Genomic DNA, 21,447 nt, shown 5'->3' on the forward strand with positions numbered 1-21,447 from the left:
GCCTACCCATGAAAATATTCTCTTATGTTTCCTTCTAAATTTTTGTTTCACCTTTCACATTTAGACATCTGGGATTGGTTCAGTTTATGGTGTGAACTAGGAATTGAGTCACTGTTTTCAAGATGACTATCTAATCGACTCAGCACCATTCATTGAAAAGATCATTTTTTTTCTAGTGTACTGTAGTATCATCTTTGTCTTAAGTCAGATGATATCTACTTGTGGGTTAATTTTTGGACTCCCTATTCTGTAACAATGATCTATTTGTGTACCTTTGAGAATATACCACACTGTGTAATTACTGCAGCTTTAAAGTAAGTCTTTGTATCTCATAGTGTATACTGTTCTGTTTCTTCACATTTGCCTTGGCTACTTTTGACCCTTTCACATTTCCATATTAATTCTAGAGTCAGGTTATCAATTTACACACACACACACACACACGTTGGTTTTGTTTGTTTGTTTTTCCCAGTACTGCCTGGAGGTAGAAATCAGAATCAAAGTTCACTTTTGCACATGGATATCTAATTGTTTCATCAACATTTATTGAAAAGAACTCCTTTTTCCCACTGAATATAGTGGCATCTTTCTCATAAATCAAATGACTATAAATGTGGAGTGAGAAATCTGCCAGTTCAAAGGAGCCCAGAACCATAATTATTTCCTTGAAATGCTACAGCCAAGTTATTTCCACATTCAGTTTCTTAATGCATAATCAGATCTACAGCAGGTGTCGCCATGGCTTACCACATGCAAACTCTTTTATGTGAAATACATTAATAATCTTGTTCAAATCACCTAAATCCTAACTTTTGATAGCTTAATCTGAAAGAGGAGCATTAAAAAATCTTCCACTGTGAATAGGAATTTGTCCATTTCTCCTTGTGATTCAATCAGTTTTGCTTCATATTTTGAGTCTATGCAGAGTAAATTCAAATTCATAACAGATATAACTTCTGGTGGGTTTTTCCTTTTATAACTATTTCATGTTCTTCATTATCCCTTTTACTGTTTTCTGATTAACTTTGGTCTAATATTAACATTGCTACACCAGCTTTCTTTGGGTCAGCTTTCAGTATATTTTCCACTCCTTTATTTTCAAAGTTATAATGCTGTTTTATAAATAGCAAGCTGTTTTTGCTGTGTTTTAATGAATTCAATCCCAGAATTTTTTAATAGGCAAGTTTAAGTCACTTTTATTATATATTTTGATTATTAAAATATTTGAACATTTTCCCTACACTTTACTATGCATTTTCTATTTATCGTGTTTTTTCTTTGTGTTTTCCCCCATTTCTACTGTTATTTCCTCTTTTTCCCCTTTACCAATTGTGAAATGATATATTTCTTCTCTTTTTTCCAGAGGTTACACATAAATTTTTTAACCTAGAAATTTCCACTCATAGTTTTCTAATAAAGTCTAAAACTAATTAATATTGCTGTCTCTCCAAAAGAAAATAGAATTTTCGCATGCTTTATTCTTATTTCTTCTTAACTCCAGTACTCAGTGTGGTTCTTGTTGTACAGTCCTGAGTTTTTTTGTTTTTTTGTGGTACGCGGGCCTCTCACTGCTGTGGTCTCTCCCGTTGCGGAGCACAGGCTCCGGACGCACAGGCAGCGGCCATGGCTCACGGGCCCAGCCGCTCCGCGGCATGTGGGATCTTCCCGGACCGGGGCACGAACCCGTGTCTCCTGCATCAGCAGGCGGACTCTCAACCACTGCGCCACCAGGGAAGCCCCCTCAGTGTGGTTCTTAATCAAGCAGTAGCAGCAGCATCTGAGAGCTTGGTAGAAATGCAAATTCTCCACCCTTTCTCAGACCTAATAAATCAGAATCTCTGGGAAGGGGCCAGGAATCAGTGTTTTAACAAGCTCACCAGATGATTCTTATTCATGCAAAAATCTGAAAAGGACTGATCCAGAGCAGAGGTCATCAAACTTTCTCTGTGAAAGGCCAGTGAGTAAATACATGAGGCTTTGTGGGCCACACAGTCTCTTTCAGTTACTCAATTCTGCATGGCAGTGCAAAAGCAGGCAAGGACACTAAGTAACAAATAAGTTTGGCTGTATTCCAATAAAACCTTTTTAGGGTCACTGGAATTTTAATTTCATATCATTTTCACATGTCACAAAATAGTACAAATAATTTTCACATGTCGCAAAATAGGTTTTTTTTCATCCATTTTTAAATGTAAAAATCATCCTTAACTTGCAGGCCATATAAAAAAAGGCAATAGGCCAAATTGGCCTATGGACCATAGTTTGCCAATCCTGATCTAGAGTTTTAGTACTTGTTTCATTCTTTTTTTTTTTTAAGTATAATTTTTAAAAACTCAACACTTAAAATTTTTAATCACATATTTTTCTCTTATTTTGCTCATCATATTCTTAAACACTGCTTCTTCCTTTTGGGCTTATCTTTCTTCTTGTTGAAGTATGTCCTTTTGTTCTTCCTTTTCAGATTAATAGCTAACATGTATAGAATGCTTATTTACATACTAAGCACTGGTCTAAGCGCGTTACATAAATGAATTTAAATTAATCTTTACAATAGCCTATGAGATAGACCTATGAAATGTCCTATCCTGTGAAAGTGTCCTTATTTCACCTTCACTGAATAACAGTTTGGCTGGTATAAGAATTCTAGATTTGGAATTATTTTCCCACAGCACTTTAGAGATAATACTACAAAATGCCCACCTGGAGTACTCCTGCTCTTAGAGAGCCTGGAATTCCATGCATAAACTGCCCCAAGCCCACTTCCAAAATTTACATGGGCCTCTTCCCAGGATTCAAACTCCTGAGGGCAGACTATATGCTGTTGTTTGTTCACCCTTAAGCCCAAGGCATAGCCAAGTGGCAGCTGTTTGCAAGGATGTGTAAACAGAAAATGGTGAAGCAAGGTGGGGCAATCATATACATTCATGACAGGTCCCTTGTGATGTTGAACAGAGCCAGAGAAAAGGGCAGGCCACTAGGCAGCCTCTCCCATTGCTGCCACATTCCAGCATGTAATCCCAAAGAGTCTAAGAATTTTAAATGTACATTTGTCCTTTCAACTTTTTAGAAAGATTTATTTGTGAAAAATATAGAATGTATTTTATCTAACAGATAGTGCCTTGATTTATAATTTTTAAACATCTATACCTATATCAATAGTATATGGGCCTCTATTTGAACCTCTGCCCAAGGTCTCACCAATGAGGAGGTAGTCCTAACTCATGGAGGTTTTTATTGATACTTCAACCCCAGAGCTGCCAGTGGCAGGGCTCCAGATTAGGCCTTTTACCAAGTGAAGCACTTCTGAGCCCCTGTCCAGATTTCTTGTTTTAGATGTCCTGGTTCTGGTCCTCCTGCAGCTCAACGCTAAGCCCTTGTCACACCAAGAGATAAAGCCCAGGGCTTCCCTGGTGGCGCAGTGGTTGAGAGTCCGCCTGCCGATGCAGGGGACACGAGTTCGTGCCCTGGTCCGGGAAGATCCCACATGCCGCGGAGCGGCTGGGCCCGTGAGCCATGGCCGCTGAGCCTGCGCGTCCGGAGCCTGTGCTCCGCAACGGGAGAGGCCACAACAGTGAGAGGCCCACGTACCGCAAAAAAAAAAAAAAAGAGATAAAGCCCAAGGCACCAGATAGGAGCACTTGGCTTAGACTGGCAGGCACTGGGCTTCAATCCTATCTGTGGGCAGGAGAAAAGTTTGTCTCCTTTAGTTTAAGCAGGTAACTCAGATCTGCTCCCCACCATTCAGAGTCCCTGCTTACCATCACAGGTTCCCAGCTATTTCTTTCTTTTAGGAAGAAGTCTCCACTTCTAGACTATGGAAATTTTCTTCCTTGCTTTTAAGTGTGGTTATTAATCTTTATAATATGTCTTTTATGTGCTCAGAGCAGAGGGAAAGATTTCAGCATACTTTTAACCTGTCATCTAGGCCTGAAATTAGAGCCTCTGGTTTAAAGTGTGGGTGTCAAGAATGCTTAATCTGGATTCATAAAGTGGGCCAGGAAACAAGAATCAAAACTAGAACTAGGATATGAACATCTTCTTTGCCTGTGACGCAGAATTGATCACAGCAATTAATTACATAGGGGAAACAAAAGTAATCTCATTTTAATAAAAATCATTACAGTGTACCAACTATCTTCATGACCTTAGAGGAGTCAGCCTCTCTGGTTCTCAGCTTCCCAGCTACAATCAAGTGAGTTCAATAAGCTAATGCCTAATAATTTCTAAAGGTCCCTTCTCTTATTAATTTTTATAGTTTCACATAATAAGGGCCTAGACCGGAGTGAATTTCTATACTCTGAGAGTGAATTTCTGAGCCTGGAAGACATTAGCATTTCAGAGATAATATCAAAAGAAATCATCCAAATTATCAAATAAAGTATATAAGAGAGCCTTGATAAATTGCAAGATATTTTAGCAAAGAAAGATAATATTATTACATATGTTGGAATAGGCATTCAGTATTATACACTCAAGAAAGGTTTATGTGTAAAGAAGGAGTATGAATGCCTCAGTGAAAAAGAACTAATTCACTGGGAGAAACAGTGAGAAGAGGGAGGGGAGTCGTCAGCAAAGTAACCACAAAATTAAGCCGAAATATAACTTCAGCTTCAGGGGAAAAGGACAATAAGCCTCCTTACAGTGAAAAGGGCGTAAATACCTTTGAACAAATCTATCAGAAAATGTATGAGTCTATGAAGTAGCTCTATGAGCAAGATGCTTTAAATAGCAATACTTTAAACCACAGTTGCCTCTATGTGTGTCATTTCCAAGAACTCAATAGCACATGTGGTTATCAGGACTGTCATCTGCAAATATTCAAAAGAATTACCAACTCACCCCACGTGAGAGTAGCCAGGGTCAGCAGTTCAGGGATGGAATCCTGACATACGATGTATTCTGGAGAATACGGGTCTGTTTGAACTTCGGCATCGCGATAATCAGTCTGAGTGCCCACAGTATACTTTGAAGGAATGGGGAGGTACTTAGTGGAAGGAGGAGGAAAAGTATATGGCTCTGCCCTAAAAGAGAAAATCATTTTAAAACTTAAAACCTGATACAATCACTTTATACCTATCAATAGGTTTTGAAACATATATGATAAAGAGTTAAACAGTCTTTCTATATAAAATGCCCTTATGAATCAATAAGACAGTTAAATAGCCACAGAGAAATGGGTAAAGGACAGTCCAGAAAACAAAAAGTAAAACTTCTAGCAATCATATGAAAAGATAATGAACATAACTAGTAATCTAAGAAAAGTAAATTAAAACAGCAAGATGCTATTTTATTATATAACATAAGCAATGATTTAAAAGTTTGAAAGTACCCAGCCTCAATGAAGTTGTGAAGAAACAGACATTCTCATAAACTGTTGATGGAAATACAAATAGGTACAACCTAACAGGTAACTTATCAATATATATCAAACCCTTAAAATACACTTTTGCCCCAGCAATTGTACTCCTAGGAATTTACTGTAGGAAATAATTCAATGAGTGTGAAAAGATATATGCAGACATGTATATAAAGTCTCATTTATAAGAGTAAAAAACTTCTTTAATGGCCAATTTTATTTTTAAAAAATGGTTATACCTGGAGTCATTAGGCATCAACCTTGGACCCATTATTTTCACCCTTGTTTTTTTCATTCTGTCTATTTTTAAATACAAAAAAACTTTTTAATTCACTTAAACATATGTCCACCCTTACACATAATTTCTTAAACAATAAGTATGACAGCACATATGGTTTAATGTTTTAGTGCAGTGTTTTCTTGTGCTTTTGAGTTTGCATCCCTCAATCCCTTTTTCTTCCTTACCCACCTGTAGCAGTATCTTCTCTATATACCCAATATCTACGGTATGTATCTCAGTTGTATCCTTGAATTATATCTTCCATATTTTTTGCACACTTATTTTCTACACTGACACAAATATAGTGTTATTTTATCATTTGACTAACATGATATCATACTATAAATATGCTTTTGCGTCTTGCTTTTTTGACTAAAAAACACTCCATGGAAACCCTTCCCAATCTTCTCATGTGACTCTTTTTTTAAAAAAAATTACAAACTTAATCACCATCAGTAGAAAAATTGTTTTTTAAAAAATGGCACATCCATAATGGAATTTATCCAGCTATTAAAAGTTACAATGTAATCTATATTTATGAACGAACAAAAATGTCTATGATCCAAAGTAAAGTAGAAAAAAGAACACTATAAAGCAGTATGTACATTAGGAGTACATTTTTATGTTTTTAAAGACTGTGTTATTAGGCACATAAAAATGCCTAGATGGATACACAATAATAAAAGCAATTATTTCTGGATAGTAGGGTTATAGAGAGAATTTTTTTCATGTTTATAGTCTTCCGAATTTTCTAACTTTTTTAAACCTGTATATATACTACTTATAAAATAAGAAAAAAACATATAACCATTTCCATTTAAAATATATCATTTTGAAGAATTGGTTACATTACACAAACAATAAATAATGGAAAAAAAGAGAGAGATTTCCATTATGAAAAAGTCAAAGGCAAGGGGAGGTGCTTATACATGAGCACAGCATGTACAGCTTAGCTCAAAGGAAAATGCATTTCAAGCCAATTAGAAAGAAGTGTCTATTTGGCATTTCGACCTGTGATGGAACAGTACTTTAAATTGTTTTTAATGCTGAATTCTAACAGGCATTGAAATCATTTTTCAGCAGTTGCTATTAATTTCTAACACATGTAGACAATATAAATACATACATACAGTTTCTTAAGTTTTCAGCAGAAAGTATGCTACTATAAAAATTCTACTTGAGGAAATAACTTCAAATTAGCTTTATCATCACAGATCATGTGAATATTATAACACCGTAAGCTTGAATCAAGATAATAAATTATTGTTTTCTAAATTAAATAATTTCACATTTGACCCATCTGATCAAAGGTGCTAGGATTATGGTAAAGCCTGAGGAATCCTTCTGACTAAGCTTTCTGCTGACTTGGGACCCTTCTGGGTGGGTCTGAGGATAGGATGCAAAGGAGGAATGCTACTTTGACAAAAGTCCTAGGCAACTTAATAGTACAGTTTCTTTCCCAACCAACTTGTTACTTTTCTCAAATCTATTCTTTTTCTCTCCATTTCAGTTGGTTTTAGAGCAGAGTAAAATGTGAATAAGAAAGAGCAAAAATCTCTTTCCCACCTCTGCCCAACCTCGATCGGGACCCAATGCCAGAAAGACTCCATATCTGCTTGCTACTTGGCTTGAGCCTTGCCTTGTCCTGGATCCCATCCTCAGCCTTACTTAGTCTGGCTTTGGTATCTTTACAGCAGCCACTGCTGCTCTATTCCCTCCATCCAGGCCCCTCCTCCTCTACTACAGGCCACTACCAGGAACATGTACTGTCTGCCACACCTACAGTCTTCTAGATTTTCCCTTCCAGCCCCAACTGAACTGCACACAAAGAGGGGCTTCACAAAGCTAGCAAATCTTGTTTTGTTATTGTGAACTCTATTGAATATCTGCATTTTTTAAAGGCAATTTTTTAGAGCAATCTTAGGTTCATAGCAAAATTGAGAAGAAGGTACAGAAACTTCCCATATACCCCCTGCCCCACACATGCATAGCCCGACACATCATCAACATGACTCACCAGAGTGGTAGCTTTGTTACAATTGATGAACCTCCATTGACACTTCACAGTCACCCAAAGTCCACAGTTTACATTAAGGGTCACTCCTGGTGTTGTACATTATATGGGTATGGACAAATCCTTACATGTCTATGTATACATGTATAATAACGTGTATCCATCATTATAGTAACATACAAAGTATTTCCCCTACCCTTAAAATCCTCTGTGCTCCTATTCATCCTTTCCCCATTCCACCCAACCCCCTGGCAACCAATGATATTTTTATAATCTCCATAGTTTTGCCTTTTCCAGAATGTCATATAGTTGGAATCATACAGTATGTAACCTTTACAGATTGGCTTCCTTCTCTTAACTATATGCATTTAAGATTCTTCCATGTCTTTTCATGACTTGATAGCTCATTTCTTTTTAGTGCTGAATAATATTATATTGTCGCAATGTACCATAGTTTATTTATCCATTCACCTACTGAAGGATATCTTGGTTACTTCCAAGTTTTGGCAATTATGAATAAAACCGCTATAAACATCTGTGAGCAGGTTCTCCTGTAGAGATAAGTTTTCAACCTCTTTGGGTAAATATCAAGGAGCAGGATTGCCAAATCATATGGTAAGAGTATGTTTAGTCTTGTAAGAAACTGCCAAACTGTCTTCTGAAGTGGCTATAGCATCCTGCATTCCCACCAAAAATGAAAGTTCCTGCTGCTCCACATTTGGTGGTGTTAGTGTTCCAGATTTTGTCCATTCTAACAGGTGTATAGCAGTATATTGTTTTAATTTGCATTTCCCTGATGACATCATGTGGAGCATCTTTTCATATCCTTATTTGCCACCTGTATATCTTCTTTGGTGAGGTATTTGTTAAGGTCTTTGACCTTTTTTAAAATCAGGTTTTTTGTTTTCTTACTGTTGAGTTTTGGACTTCTTTGATTATTTTCGCTAACAGTCCTTTATCAGATATGTCTTTTGCAAATATTTTCTTCTAGTCTGTGACTTGTCTTCTCATTCTACTGACATTGTCTTCTGTAGAGCAGAAGTTTTAAATTTCAATGAAGTCCAGATCCTCCATTATTTCTTTAATGGATCATGACTTTGGTGTTGTACCTAAAAAGTCATCACCATACCCAAGATCATCTAGGTTTTTTCCTATGTAATCTTTTAAGAGTTTTATATTTTTGTATTCTACATTTAGGTCTGTGATCATTTTGAGTTAATTTTGTGAAGGGTGTAAGGCTTGTGCCTAAATTCATTTTTTTGCATGTAGATGTCCAGTTGTTCCAGCATCATTTGTTTAAAAAGACTGTCTTTTCTCCATTGTATTGTCTGTTCTTTTTGTCAAAGATTAGTTGATTATATTTATGTGAGTCTATTTCTGGGCTCTCTATTCTATTTCATTCATCTATTTGTCTATTCTTTCCATAATACCACACTTTCATGATTATAAAAGTTTTACAGTAGGTCTTGAAGTCAGGTCGTGTCAGTCCTCCAACTTTGTTCTTGTCCTTCAATATTGTGCTGCTTATTCTGAGTTTTTTGCCTCTTCATATAAGCTTTAGAATCACTTTGTCAATATCCACAAAATAACTTGCAGGGATTTTGATTGAGATTACATGGACTCTATAAATCAAATTGGGAAGAACTGACATATTGACACTATTGAGTCTTCCTATCCACGAACATGGAATATTTCTCCATTTATTTAGTCGTTCTTTGATTTCTTTCATCAAAGTTTTGTAGTTTTCCTCAAATAGATCTTGTGTATATTTTATTAAATTTATACTTAAGTATTTCATTTGTTGATGCTAATGTAAATGGCACTGTGTTTTATATTTCAAATTCCACTTGTTGTATATAGGTATATAGGAAAGCAGCTGACTTTTGTATACTAACCTTATATCCTACAACCTTGCTATAATCACTTATTAGTTCCAGGAGAGGGTTTTTTTTTTCAGTAATTTCTTTTAGAGTTTCTACATAGATGAATATGTCGCCTGCTAAAAGACAGTTTATTTCTTCCTTTCCAAACTGTATACCTTTTATTTCTTCTTCTTGTCTTATTGAATTAGTTAGGACTTCCAGTATGATGTTGAAAGAGAGTGATGAGACGGGACATCCTTGCCTTTTTCCTGATCTTAATGGAAAAGCTTTGAGTTTCTCACCATTAAGTATGATGTAAGTTTTTGGTACACATTCTTTATAAAGTTGAGGACATTCCTCTCTAATCCAAGTTAACTGAGAGTTTTAATCATGAATGAGTATTGGATATTGTCAAATACTTTTTCTGGCCTCTAGTAATATGATCATGTGATTTTTCTTTTTCAGCCTGTTGATGTGATGCATAATATTAACTGATTTTCAAATGCAGAATCAGCCTTGCATACCTGGGATAAATCCCACTTGGTTGTGGTGTATAACTCTTTTTATACATTGTTGGATTTGATTTGCTAATATTTTGTTGAGGATTTTCATGCTTACATTCATGAGAGATGTTGGTTTGTAGTTTTCTTTTAATGTCTTTGCCTGATTTTGGTATTAGAGTAATACTGGCCTCAAAGAATGAGTTAGCTTCTATTATCTGAAAGAGACTGCAGAGAATGGTATAACTTCTTCCTTAAATGTTTGGTAGAATTCACCAGCAGACCCATCTGGGCCTGGTGCTTTATGTTTTAGAAAGTTATTAATTACTGATTCAAAAATTTGTTAATAATAATATAGGCCTTTTCAGATTTTCTATTTCTTCTTGTGTGAGTTTTGGCAAATTGCCTTGCAAGTAATTAGTCCTTTTCATCTAGAATATCAAATATGTAGGCATAGAGTTATTCACAATATTCCTTAATTATCTTTTTAATGCCATGGGATCTACAGTGATCCTTTTCCATTTCTGAAAAGGGGATCCTTTTTCATTTCTGATATTATTAATTTGTATCCTCTCTTTTTTTCTTAGTTAGCCTGGCTTGAGGCTTATCAGTTTTAGTGATCTTTTCAAAGAACTTTGTGGTTTCACTTATTTTCTCTATCAATTTCCTTGATCAATTCTGCTGATTTATGGGACTTCCCTGGTGGCACAGTGGTTGAGAATCCACCTCCCAATGCAGGGGATGTAGGTCCGATCCCTGGTCAGGGAACTAGATCCCACATGCATGCCGCAACTAAGAGTTCACATGCCACAACTAAGGACCCTGCAAAAAGCAACTAAGGAGCACACATGCCGCAACTAAGACCCGGCACAACCAAAATAGATAAATAAAAAAAATTTTAAAGTACATGGCGTATACTCTCCATACACTTGAAAAAAAATTCCATTGATTTATGCTCTAATTCTTATTACTGCTTTTCTTCTGCTTGCTTTGGATAGAATTTGCTCTTCTTTTTCTAGTTTCTCAAGGTGGAAGCTTAGATGATTGATTTAGATCTTTCTTCTTTTCTAATACATGCATTCAATGCTATAAATTTCCCACTAAGCACTGCTTCCATTGCATTGCACAAATTTGTATAATTTGTATTGTCATTTTCATTTAGTTTAAAATATTTTAAAATTTCCCATGAGATATCTTTTTTGATCCATATGTTATTTAGAAATATATTGTTTAATATCCATATATTTGGGGATTTTCAGTTCTCTCTCTGTCCTTAATTTCCAGTTTAATACCACTATGGTCTGAGAGCAGACATTGTATTATTTCTATGCTTTTACATGTATTAAAGTGTGTTTTATGGACCAGAATGTGGCTATGTTGGTGAATGTTTCATGTGAACCTGAGAAGAATGTGTATTCTGCTGTTGTTGAATAAGTAGTCTATAGATACCAATTATATACAACTGATTAATGGTATTGTTAAGTTCAACTAGGGCCTTACTGATTTTCTGTCTGCTAGATGTATCCATTTCCAACAGGAGGTAATAGTGGATTCATTTACTTCTCCTTGTAATTCTATTACTTTTTGCCACATGTAGTTTCACACTCTGTCATCAGGCACATATACATTAAGGATTATTATGTCTTCTTGGACAACTGACCTCTGTATCATTATGTAATGCCTCTCTTTATCCCTGATAATTTTCCTTGCTTTGAAGTCTGAAATTATTATAGCTATTGTTGCTTTCCTTCAGTGTTAGCATACTATAGTTTTCTCTATCCATTTACTTTTCTTCTATTTTTTTACATTTCTTAATTGAAGTGTAGTTGATGTGTAATATTATATGTTACAGCTGTACTATACACTATTTCACAATTTTTAAATGTTATACTCCATTTATAGTTATTGTACAATATTGGCTATATTCCCTGTGTTGTACAATATATACTTGTAGCTTATTTTATACATAATGGTTTCTTTTTATTAGTTTCTGCTTTATAACAAAGTGAATCAGTCATACATATACATCTGTTCCCACATCCCTTCCCTCATGCATCTCCCTCCCTCCCACCCTCCCCATCCCACCCCTCCAGGCGGTCACAAAGCACTGAGCTGATGTCCCTGTGCTCTGCAGCTGCTTCCCACTAGCTATCTACCTTACATTTGGTACTGTATATATGTCCATGCCTCTCTTTCTCTTTGTCACAGCTTACCCTTCCCCCTCCCCATATCCTCAAGTACATTCTCAAGTAGGTTTGTGTCTTTATTCCCGTTTTACCCCTAGGTTCTCCATGACATTTGTTTTTAATTCCATATATATGTGTTAGCATACGGTATTTGTCTTTCTCTTTCTGACTTACTTCACTCTGTATGACAGACTCTAGGTCTATCCACCTCATTACAAATAGCTCAGTTACGTTTCTTTTTATGGCTGAGTAATATTCCATTGTATATATGTGCCACATCTTCTTTATCCATTCATCCGATGATGGACACTTAGGTTGTTTCCAGCTCCGGGCTATTGTGAATAGAGCTGCAATGAACATTTTGGTACATGTCTCTTTTTGAATTATGGTTTTCTCAGGGTATATGCCTAGTAGTGGGATTGCTGGGTCATATGGTAGTTCTATTTTTAGTTTTTTAAGGAACCTCCATACTGTTCTCCATAGTGGCTGTACCAATTCACATTCCCACCAGCAGTGCAAGAGTGTTCCCTTTTCTCCACACCCTCTCCAGCATTTATTGTTTCTAGATTTCTAGATGATGGCCATTCTGACTGGTGTGAGATGATATCTCATTGTAGTTTTGATTTGCATTTCTCTAATGATTAATGATGTTGAGCATTCTTTCATGTGTTTGTTGGCAGTCTGTATATCTTCTGTGGAGAAATGTCTATTTAGGTCTTCTGCCCATTTTTGGATTGGGTTGTTTGTTTTTTTGTTATTGAGCTGCATGAGCTGCTTATAAATTTTGGAGATTAATCCTTTGTCAGTTGCTTCATTTGCAAATATTTTCTCCCATTCTGAGGGTTGTCTTTTGGTCTTGTTTATGGTTTCCTTTGCTGTGCAAAAGCTTTGAAGTTTCATTAGGTCCCATGTGTTTATTTTTGTCTTTATTTCCATTTCTCTAGGAGGTGGGTCAAAAAGGATCTTGCTGTGATTTATGTCATAGAGTGTTCTGCCTATGTTTTCCTCTAAGAGTTTGATAGTTTCTGGCCTTACATTTAGGTCTTTAAGCCATTTTGAGCTTATTTTTGTGTATGGTGTTTATTAGGGAATGATCTAATCTCATACTTTTACATGTCCCTGTCCAGTTTTCCCAGCACCACTTATTGAAGAGGCTGTCCTTTCTCCACTATACATTCCTGCCTCCTTTATCAAAGATAAGTTGACCATATGTGCGTGGGTTTATCTCTGGGCTTTCTATCCTGTTCCATTGATCTATCTTTCTGTTTTTGTGCCAGTACCACACTGTCTTGATTACTGTAGCTTTGTAGTATAGTCTGAAGTCAGGGAGCCTGATTCCTCTAGCTCCGTTTTTCGTTCTCAAGCTTGCTTTGGCTATTCGGAGTCTTTTGTTTTTCCAAACAAATTTTGAAATTTTCAGTTCTAGTTCTGTGAAAAATGCCAGTGGTAGTTTGATAGGGATTGCATTGAATCTGTAGATTGCTTTGGGTAGTAGAGTCATTTTCACAATATTGATTCTTCCAATCCAGGAGCATGGTATATCTCTCCATCTATTTGTATCATCTTTAATTTCTTTCATCAGTGTCTTATAATTTTCTGCATACAGATCTTTTGTCTCCTTAGGTAGGTTTATTCCTAGATATTTTATTCTTTCTGTTGCAATGGTAAATGGGAGTGTTTTCTTGATTTCATTTTCATATTTTTCATCATTAGTGTACAGGAATGCCAGAGATTTCTGTGCATTAATTTTGTATCCTGCTACTTTACCAAATTCATTGATTAGCTGTAGTAGTTTTCTGGTAGCATCTTTAGGATTCTCTATGTATAGTATCATGTCATCTGCACACAGTGACAGCTTTACTTCTTCTTTTCCAATTTGGATTCCTTTTATTTCCTTTTCTTCTCTGATTGCTGTGGCTAAAACTTCCAAAACAAGGTTGAATAAGAGTGGTGAGAGTGGGGCAGCCTTGTCTTGTTCCTGATCTTAGTGGAAATGGTTTCAGTATTTCATCATTGAGGACAATGTTGCCTGTGGGTTTGTCATATATGGCCTTTATTATGTGGAGGAAAGTTCCCTTTATGCCTACTTTCTGGAGGGTTTTATCATAAATGGGTGTTGAATTTTGTCAAAAGCTTTCTCTGCATCTATTGAGATGATCATATGGTTTTTCTCCTTCAACTTGTTAATATGGTGTATCACATTGATTGATTTCCGTATATTGAAGAATGCTTGCATTCCTGGAATAAACCCCACTTGATCATGGTGTATGATCCTTTTAATGTGCTGTTGGATTCTGTTTGCTAGTATTTTGTTGAGGATTTTTGCATCTATGTTCATCAGTGATATTGGCCTGTAGTTTTCTTTCTTTGTGACATCCTTGCCTGGTTTTGGTATCAAGGTGATGGTGGCCTCGTAGAATGAGTTTGGGAGTGTTCCTTCCTCTGAAATTGTTTGGAAGAGTTTGAGAAGGATGGGTGTTAGCTCTTTTCTAAATGTTTGATAGAATTCGCCTGTGAAGCCATCTGGTCCTGGGCTTTTGTTTGTTGGAAGATTTTTAATCACAGTTTCAATTTCAGTGCTTGTGATTGGTCTATTCATATTTTCTATTTCTTCCTGATTCAGTCTTGGCAGATTGTGCATTTCTAAGAATTTGTCCATTTATTCCAGGTTGTCCATTTTATTCGCATAGAGTTTCTTGTAGTAATCTCTCATGATCTTTTGTATTTCTGCAGTGTCAGTTGTTACTTCTCCTTTTTCATTTCTAATTCTATTGATTTGAGTCTTCTCCCTTTTTTTCTTGATGAGTCTGGCTAATGGTTTGTCAATTTTGTTTATCTTCTCAAAGAACCAGCTTTTAGTTTTATTGATCTTTGCTATCGTTTCCTTCATTTCTTTTTCAATTATTTCTGATCTGATCTTTATGATTTCTTTCCTTCTGCTAGTTTTGGGGGTTTTTTGTTCTTCTTTCTCTAATTGCTTTAGGTGCAGGGTCAGGCTGTTTATTCGAGATGTTTCCTGTTTCTTAAGGTGGGATTGTATTGCTATAAACTTCCCCATTAGAACTGCTTTTGCTGTGTCCCATAGGTTCTGGGTCGTCGTGTCTCGATTGTCATTTGTTTCTAGGTATTTTTTTATTTCCTCTTTGATTTCTTCAGTGATCACTTCATTATTGAGTAGTGTATTGTTTAGCCTCCATGTGTTTGTAATTTTTACAGATCTTTTGCTGTAATTGATGCCTAGTCTCATAGCATTGTGGTCTGAAAAGATACTTGATACAATTTCAATTTTCTTAAATTTACCAAGGCTTGATTTGTGACCCAAGATATGATCTATCCTGGAGAATGTTCCATGAGCACTTGAGAAAAATGTGTATTCTGTTGTTTTTGGATGGAATGTCCTATAAATATCAATTAAGTCCATCTTGTTTAATGTATCATTTAAAGCTTGTGTTTCCTTATTTATTTTCATTTTGGATGATCTGTCCATTGGTGAAAGTGGGGTGTTAAAGTCCCCTACTATGATTGTGTTACTGTCGATTTCCACTTTTATGGCTGTTAGTATTTGCCTTATGTATTGAGGTGCTCCTATGTTGGGTGCATAAATCTTTACAATTCTTATATCTTCTTCTTGGATCGATCCCTTGATCATTATGTAGTGTCCTTCTTTGTCTCTTCTAATAGTCTATTTTAAAGTCTATTTTGTCTGATATAAGAATTGCTACTCTAGCTTTCTTTTGATTTCCATTTGCATGGAATATCTTTTTCCATCCCCTTACTTTCAATCTGTATGTGTCTCTAGGTCTGAAGTGGGTCTCTTGTAGACAGCATATATATGGGTCTTGTTTTTGTATCCATTCAGCCAATCTGTGCCTTTTGGTGGGAGCATTTAGTCCATTTACATTTAACGTAATTATCGATATGTATGTTCCTATTCCCATTTTCTTAATTGTTTTGGGTTCGTTATTGTAGGCATTTTCCTTCTGTTGTGTTTCTTGCCTAGAGAAGTTCCTTTAGCATTTATTGCAAAGCTAGTTTGATGGTGCTGAACTCTCTCAGCTTTTGCTTGTCTGTAAAGGTTTTAATTTCTCCATCAAATCTGAATGAGATCCTTGCTGGGTAGAGTAATCTTGGTTGCAGGTTTTTCTCCTTCATCACTTTAATTATGTCCTGCCACTCCCTTCTGGCTTGTGGAGTTTCTGCTGAGAGATCAGCTGTTAACCGTACGGGGATTCTCTTGTGTGTTATTTGTTGTTTTTCCCTTTCTGCTTTTAATATGATTTCTTTGTGTTTAATTTTTGACAGTTTGATTAATATGTGTCTTGGCGTATTTCTCCTTGGATTTATTCTGTATGGGACTCTCTGTGCCTCCTGGACTTGATTAACCATTTCCTTTCCCATATTAGGGAAGTTTTCAACTATAATCTCTTCAAATATTTTCTCAGTCCCTTTCTTTTTCTCTTCTTCTTCTGGAACCCCTATAATTCGAATGTTGGTGCGTTTAATGTTGTCCCAGAGGTCTCTGAGACTGTCCTCTGTTCTTTTCATTCTTTTCTCTTTATTTTGCTCTGCATCAGTTATTTCCACTACTTTATCTTCCACCTCACTTATCCGTTCTTCTGCCTCAGTTATTCTGCTATTGATCCCATCTAGAGTATTTTTCATTTTATTTATTGTGTTTTTAATTGATGCTTGATTCATCTTTAGTTCTTCTAGGTCCTTGTTAACTGTTTCTTGCATTTTGTCTATTTTATTTCCAAGATTTTGGATCTTGGAAATAGAATCTTGGATCATCTTTACTATCATTATTCTGAATTCTTTTTCAGGTAGACTGCCTATTACCTCTTCATTTGTTAGGTCTGGTAGGTTTTTATCTTGCTCCTTCTCCTGCTGTGTGTTTTTCTGTCTTCTCATTTTGCTTATGTTACTGTGTTTGGGGTCTCCTTTTTGCAGGCTGCATATTCGTAGTTCCCGTTGTTTTTGTTGTCTGTCCCCAGTGGCTAAGGTTGTTTCAGTAGGTTGTGTAGGCTTCCTGGTGGGGGGGACTAGCGCCTGTGTTCTGGTGGATGAGGCTCGATCTTGTCTTTCTGGTGGACAGGTCCATGTCTGGTGGTGTGTTTTGGGGTGCCTGTGGCCTTATTATGTTTTTAGGCAGCCTCTCTGTTAATGGGTGGGGTTGTGTTCCTGCCTTGCTAGTTGCTTGGCATAGGGTGACCAGCACTGTAGCTTGCTGGTCGTTGACTGAAGCTGGGTGCTGGTGTTGAGATGGAGATCTCTGGGAGATTTTCGCTGCTTGATATTATGTGGAGCTGGGAGGTCTCTTTTGAACCCGTGTCCTGAAGTTGGCTCTCCCACTTCAGAGGCACAGCAGTGACTCCTGGCTGCAGCACCAAGAGCCTTTCATCTACCCGGCTCAGAATAAAAGGGAGAAAAAGTAGAAAGAAAGAATTAGTAGAAGAAAGAAAGAGAGAGAGAAAGAAAGGAAGAAGGAAAGAAAGGAAGGAAGGAAGAAAGAAAGGAGGGAGGGAGGGAGGAAGGATGTAAAGAAAGAAAGAAAGGAGGAAGGGAGGAATGAAAGAAAAAGGAAGAGTGAATGGAAGAAGGGAGGGAGGGAGGGAGGAAGGAAAGAAAGAAAAAGAAAGACAGGAGGGAGGGAGGAAGGAAAGAAAAAGAAAGTGAAAGGAAGAAGTGTGGGAGGGAGGGAGGAAGGAAAGAAAGACAGGAGGGAGGGAGGGAGGGAGGGAGGAAAGAAAAAGAAAGAGTGAAACAAAGAAGGGAGGGAGGGAGGGCGGAAGGAAAGAAAGAGAGAAAGAAGGAAAGGAGGGGCGGAGGGAGGGAGGGAGGAAGAGAAGGTAGGAAAAAAAGAAAGAGCAGGTAAAGTAAAATAGAATAAAGTATGAAATATAGTAGCATTATTAAAATTAAAAAGTAATTACTGAAAAAAAAACGGACAGATAGAACCCTGGGATATATGGTGGAAGCAAAGCTATACAGAGAGAATCTTACACAGAAGAATACACATACACATTCACAAAAAGAGAGCAGGGGGAAAAATCAAAAATCTTGCTCTCCAAGTCCACCTCCTCAATTTGGGATAATTCGTTGTAAAAAGAGGAAAAGGGTGAGAAGTCTGAAATCTTGCTCTCTAAGTCCACCTCCTTAATTTGGGATAATTCGTTGTAAAAAGAGAAAAAGGGGGGAAAGTCTTAAATCTTGTCCTCAAAGTCCACTTCCTCAATTTGGGATGATTCGCTGTCCATTCATGCACTCCACAGACGCAGGGCACATCAAGTGGACCGTGGAGCTTTAATCCGCTGCCTCCGAGGCTGCACAGAGATTTCCCTGTCTCTTCTCTGCTCTCACAGCTCCCGGGTCTCAGCCTTGGACCTGGCCCCGCCTCTGCGCGTAGGTCGCCGGAGGGCGTCCGTTCTTCGCTCGGACAGGACGGGTTTAAAGGAGCCGCTGATTCGGGGGCTCTGGCTCACTCAGGCAGAGGGGAGGGAGGGGCGCGCAGTGTGGGGCGGGCCTGCGGCGGCAGAGGCCGGCGTGACGTTGCACCAGACCGAGGCGCTCCGTGCACTTTCCTGGGAAAGCCGTCCCCGGGTCCCGGGACCCCGGCAGTGGCGGGGTGCACAGGCCCCCCGGAAGGTGGGGCGGACAGTGACCCACGCTCGCACACAGGCCCCGCGGTGGCGGCAGCAGCAGCCCCAGCGTCCCACGCCCGTCTTCGGGGTCCGCGCCTTTAGCCGCGGCTCGCGCCCGTCTCCGGCGCTTCCCCAAGCAGCCCTCTTTTTTTTTTTTTTTAATTTTTAATTTTTTGCTTTATAACAAATTTAATCAGGTATACATATACATATGTTCCCATATCCCCTCCCTTTTGCGTCTCCCTCCCACCCTCCCTATCCCACCCCTCCAGGCGGTCACAAAGCACCGAGCTGATCTCCCTGTGCTATGCGGCTGCTTCCCACTAGCTATCTACCTTACGTTTGGCAGTGTATATATGTCCATGCCGCTTTTTCACTTTGTCACAGCTTACCCTTCCACTTCCCCATATCCTCAAGTCCATTCTCTAGTAGGTCTGTGTCTTTATTCCTGTTTTACCCCTATGTTCTTCATGACATTTTTTTTCTTAAATTCCATATATATGTGTTAGCATACAGTATTTGTCTTTCTCTTTCTGACTTACTTCACTCTGTATGACAGACTCTAGGTCCATCCACCTCATTACAAATAGCTCAATTTCATTTCTTTTTATGGCTGAGTAATATTCCATTGTATATATGTGCCACATCTTCTTTACCCATTCATCCGATGATGGACACTTAGGTTGTTTCCATCTCCAGGCTATTGTAAATAGGGCTGCTATGAACATTTTGGTACATGTCTCTTTTTGAATTATGGTTTTCTCAGGGTATATGCCCAGTAGTGGGATTGCTGGGTCATATGGTAGTTCTATTTGTAGTTTTTTAAGGAACCTCCATACCGTTCTCCATAGTGGCTGTACCAATTCACATTCCCACCAGCAGTGCAAGAGTGTTCCCTTTTCTCCACACCCTCTCCAGCATTTATCGTTTCTAGATTTTTTGATGATGGCCATTCTGACTGGTGTGAGATGATATCTCATTGTAGTTTTGATTTGCATTTCTCCAATGAGTAAAGATGTTGAGCATCCTTTCATGTGTTTGTTGGCAGTCTGTATATCTTCTATGGAGAAATGTCTATTTAGGTCTTCTGCCCATTTTTGGATTGGGTTGTTTGTTTTTTTGTTATTGAGCTGCATGAGCTGCTTATAAATTTTGGAGATTAATCCTTTGTCAGTTGCTTCATTTGCAAATATTTTCTCCCATTCTGAGGGTTGTCTTTTGGTCTTGTTTATGGTTTCCTTTGCTGTGCAAAAGCTTTTAAGTTTCATTAGGTCCCATGTGTTTATTTTTGTCTTTATTTCCATTTCTCTAGGAGGTGGGTCAAAAAGGATCTTGCTGTGATTTATGTCATAGAGTGTTCTGCCTATGTTTTCCTCTAAGAGTTTGATAGTTTCTGGCCTTACATTTAGGTCTTTAAGCCATTTTGAGCTTATTTTTGTGTATGGTGTTAGGGAGTGATCTAATCTCATACGTTTACATGTCCCTATCCAGTTTTCCCAGCACCACTTATTGAAGAGACTGTCCTTTCTCCACTGTACATTCCTGCCTCCTTTATGAAAGATAAGGTGACCATATGTGTGTGGGTTTATCTCTGGGCTTTCTATCCTGTTCCATTGATCTATCTTTCTGTTTTTGTGCCAGTACCATACTGTCTTGATTACTGTAGCTTTGTAGTATAGTCTGAAGTCAGGGAGCCTGATTCCTCCAGCTCCGTTTTTCGTTCTCAAGATAAGCAGCCCTCTTAATGCCCTCTCCTCGCGCATCAGGAAAGAAAGGGGAAGAAAAAGTCTCTTGCCTCTTCGGCAGCTCCAGACCCTTTCCCCGGACTCCCTCTGGGCTAGCCGTGGTGCACTAACCCCTTCAGTCTCTCTTCCTGCCGCCAGCCCCAATCCTCTATACATAATGGTTTATACCTCTTAATCCCCTATTCCTATATTGCCCTTCCCCCTTTTCCTCTCTCCACTGGTAACCACTAGCTTGGTCTCTATATCTGTGAGTCTGTTTCTTTTTTCTTATATTGACTAGTTTGTTGTATTTTTTAGATTCCATACGTAAGTGATATCATACATTATTTGTCTTTCTCTGTCTGACTAACTTCACTTAGGATAATAAGCGCATCCAAGTCCATCCTCCAAGTCCATCCATGTTGTTGCAAGTGGCAATTTTCATTCTTTTTTATGGCTGAGTAGTATTCCATTGTATATGTATACCACATTTTCTTTATCCATTCATCTGTTGAGGGATGCTTGAATTGCTTCCATATTTTGGCAACTGTAAGCAATGCTGCTATGAACATTGGGGTGCATGTATCTTTTCAAAACAGTGATTTTGGTTTTTTTTCGGATATATACCCAGGAGTGGAATTGCTGGGCCATAAGGTTGTTCTATTTTTAGTTTTTTGAGAAACCTCCCTACTGTTTTCCACAGTGGCTGCACCAATTTACATTCCCACTAACCGTGTAGGAGGGTTCCCTTTTCTCCACCTCGCTAACGTTTGTTATTTGTGTTCTTTTTGATGATAGCCATTCTGACAGGTATGAGATAATATCTCATTGTGGTTTTGATTTGCATTTTCCTGATGATTAGCAATGTTGAGGATCTTTTCACG

At 37.8% G+C, this 21,447-nt stretch overlaps 1 protein-coding gene across 1 annotated transcript in view; it reads right to left on the bottom strand.

Annotated features, from left to right (window-relative positions):
- The window catches only part of CFAP91 (cilia and flagella associated protein 91), a gene marked incomplete at its 5' end in the record, with an annotated part of 155,610 nt that overhangs the window by 104,087 nt on the left and 30,076 nt on the right, over positions 1 to 21,447 (bottom strand). Inside the window, one exon of the mRNA XM_079704207.1 lies at positions 4,840 to 5,021. Coding sequence (XP_079560333.1) covers positions 4,840 to 5,021 — 182 coding nt within the window. The remainder of the gene's footprint in view (positions 1 to 4,839; positions 5,022 to 21,447) is intronic.

The sequence above is a fragment of the Hyperoodon ampullatus genome (assembly GCF_949752795.1).
Source record: "Hyperoodon ampullatus genome assembly, chromosome: 5".
Lineage (NCBI taxonomy): Eukaryota > Metazoa > Chordata > Mammalia > Artiodactyla > Ziphiidae > Hyperoodon > Hyperoodon ampullatus.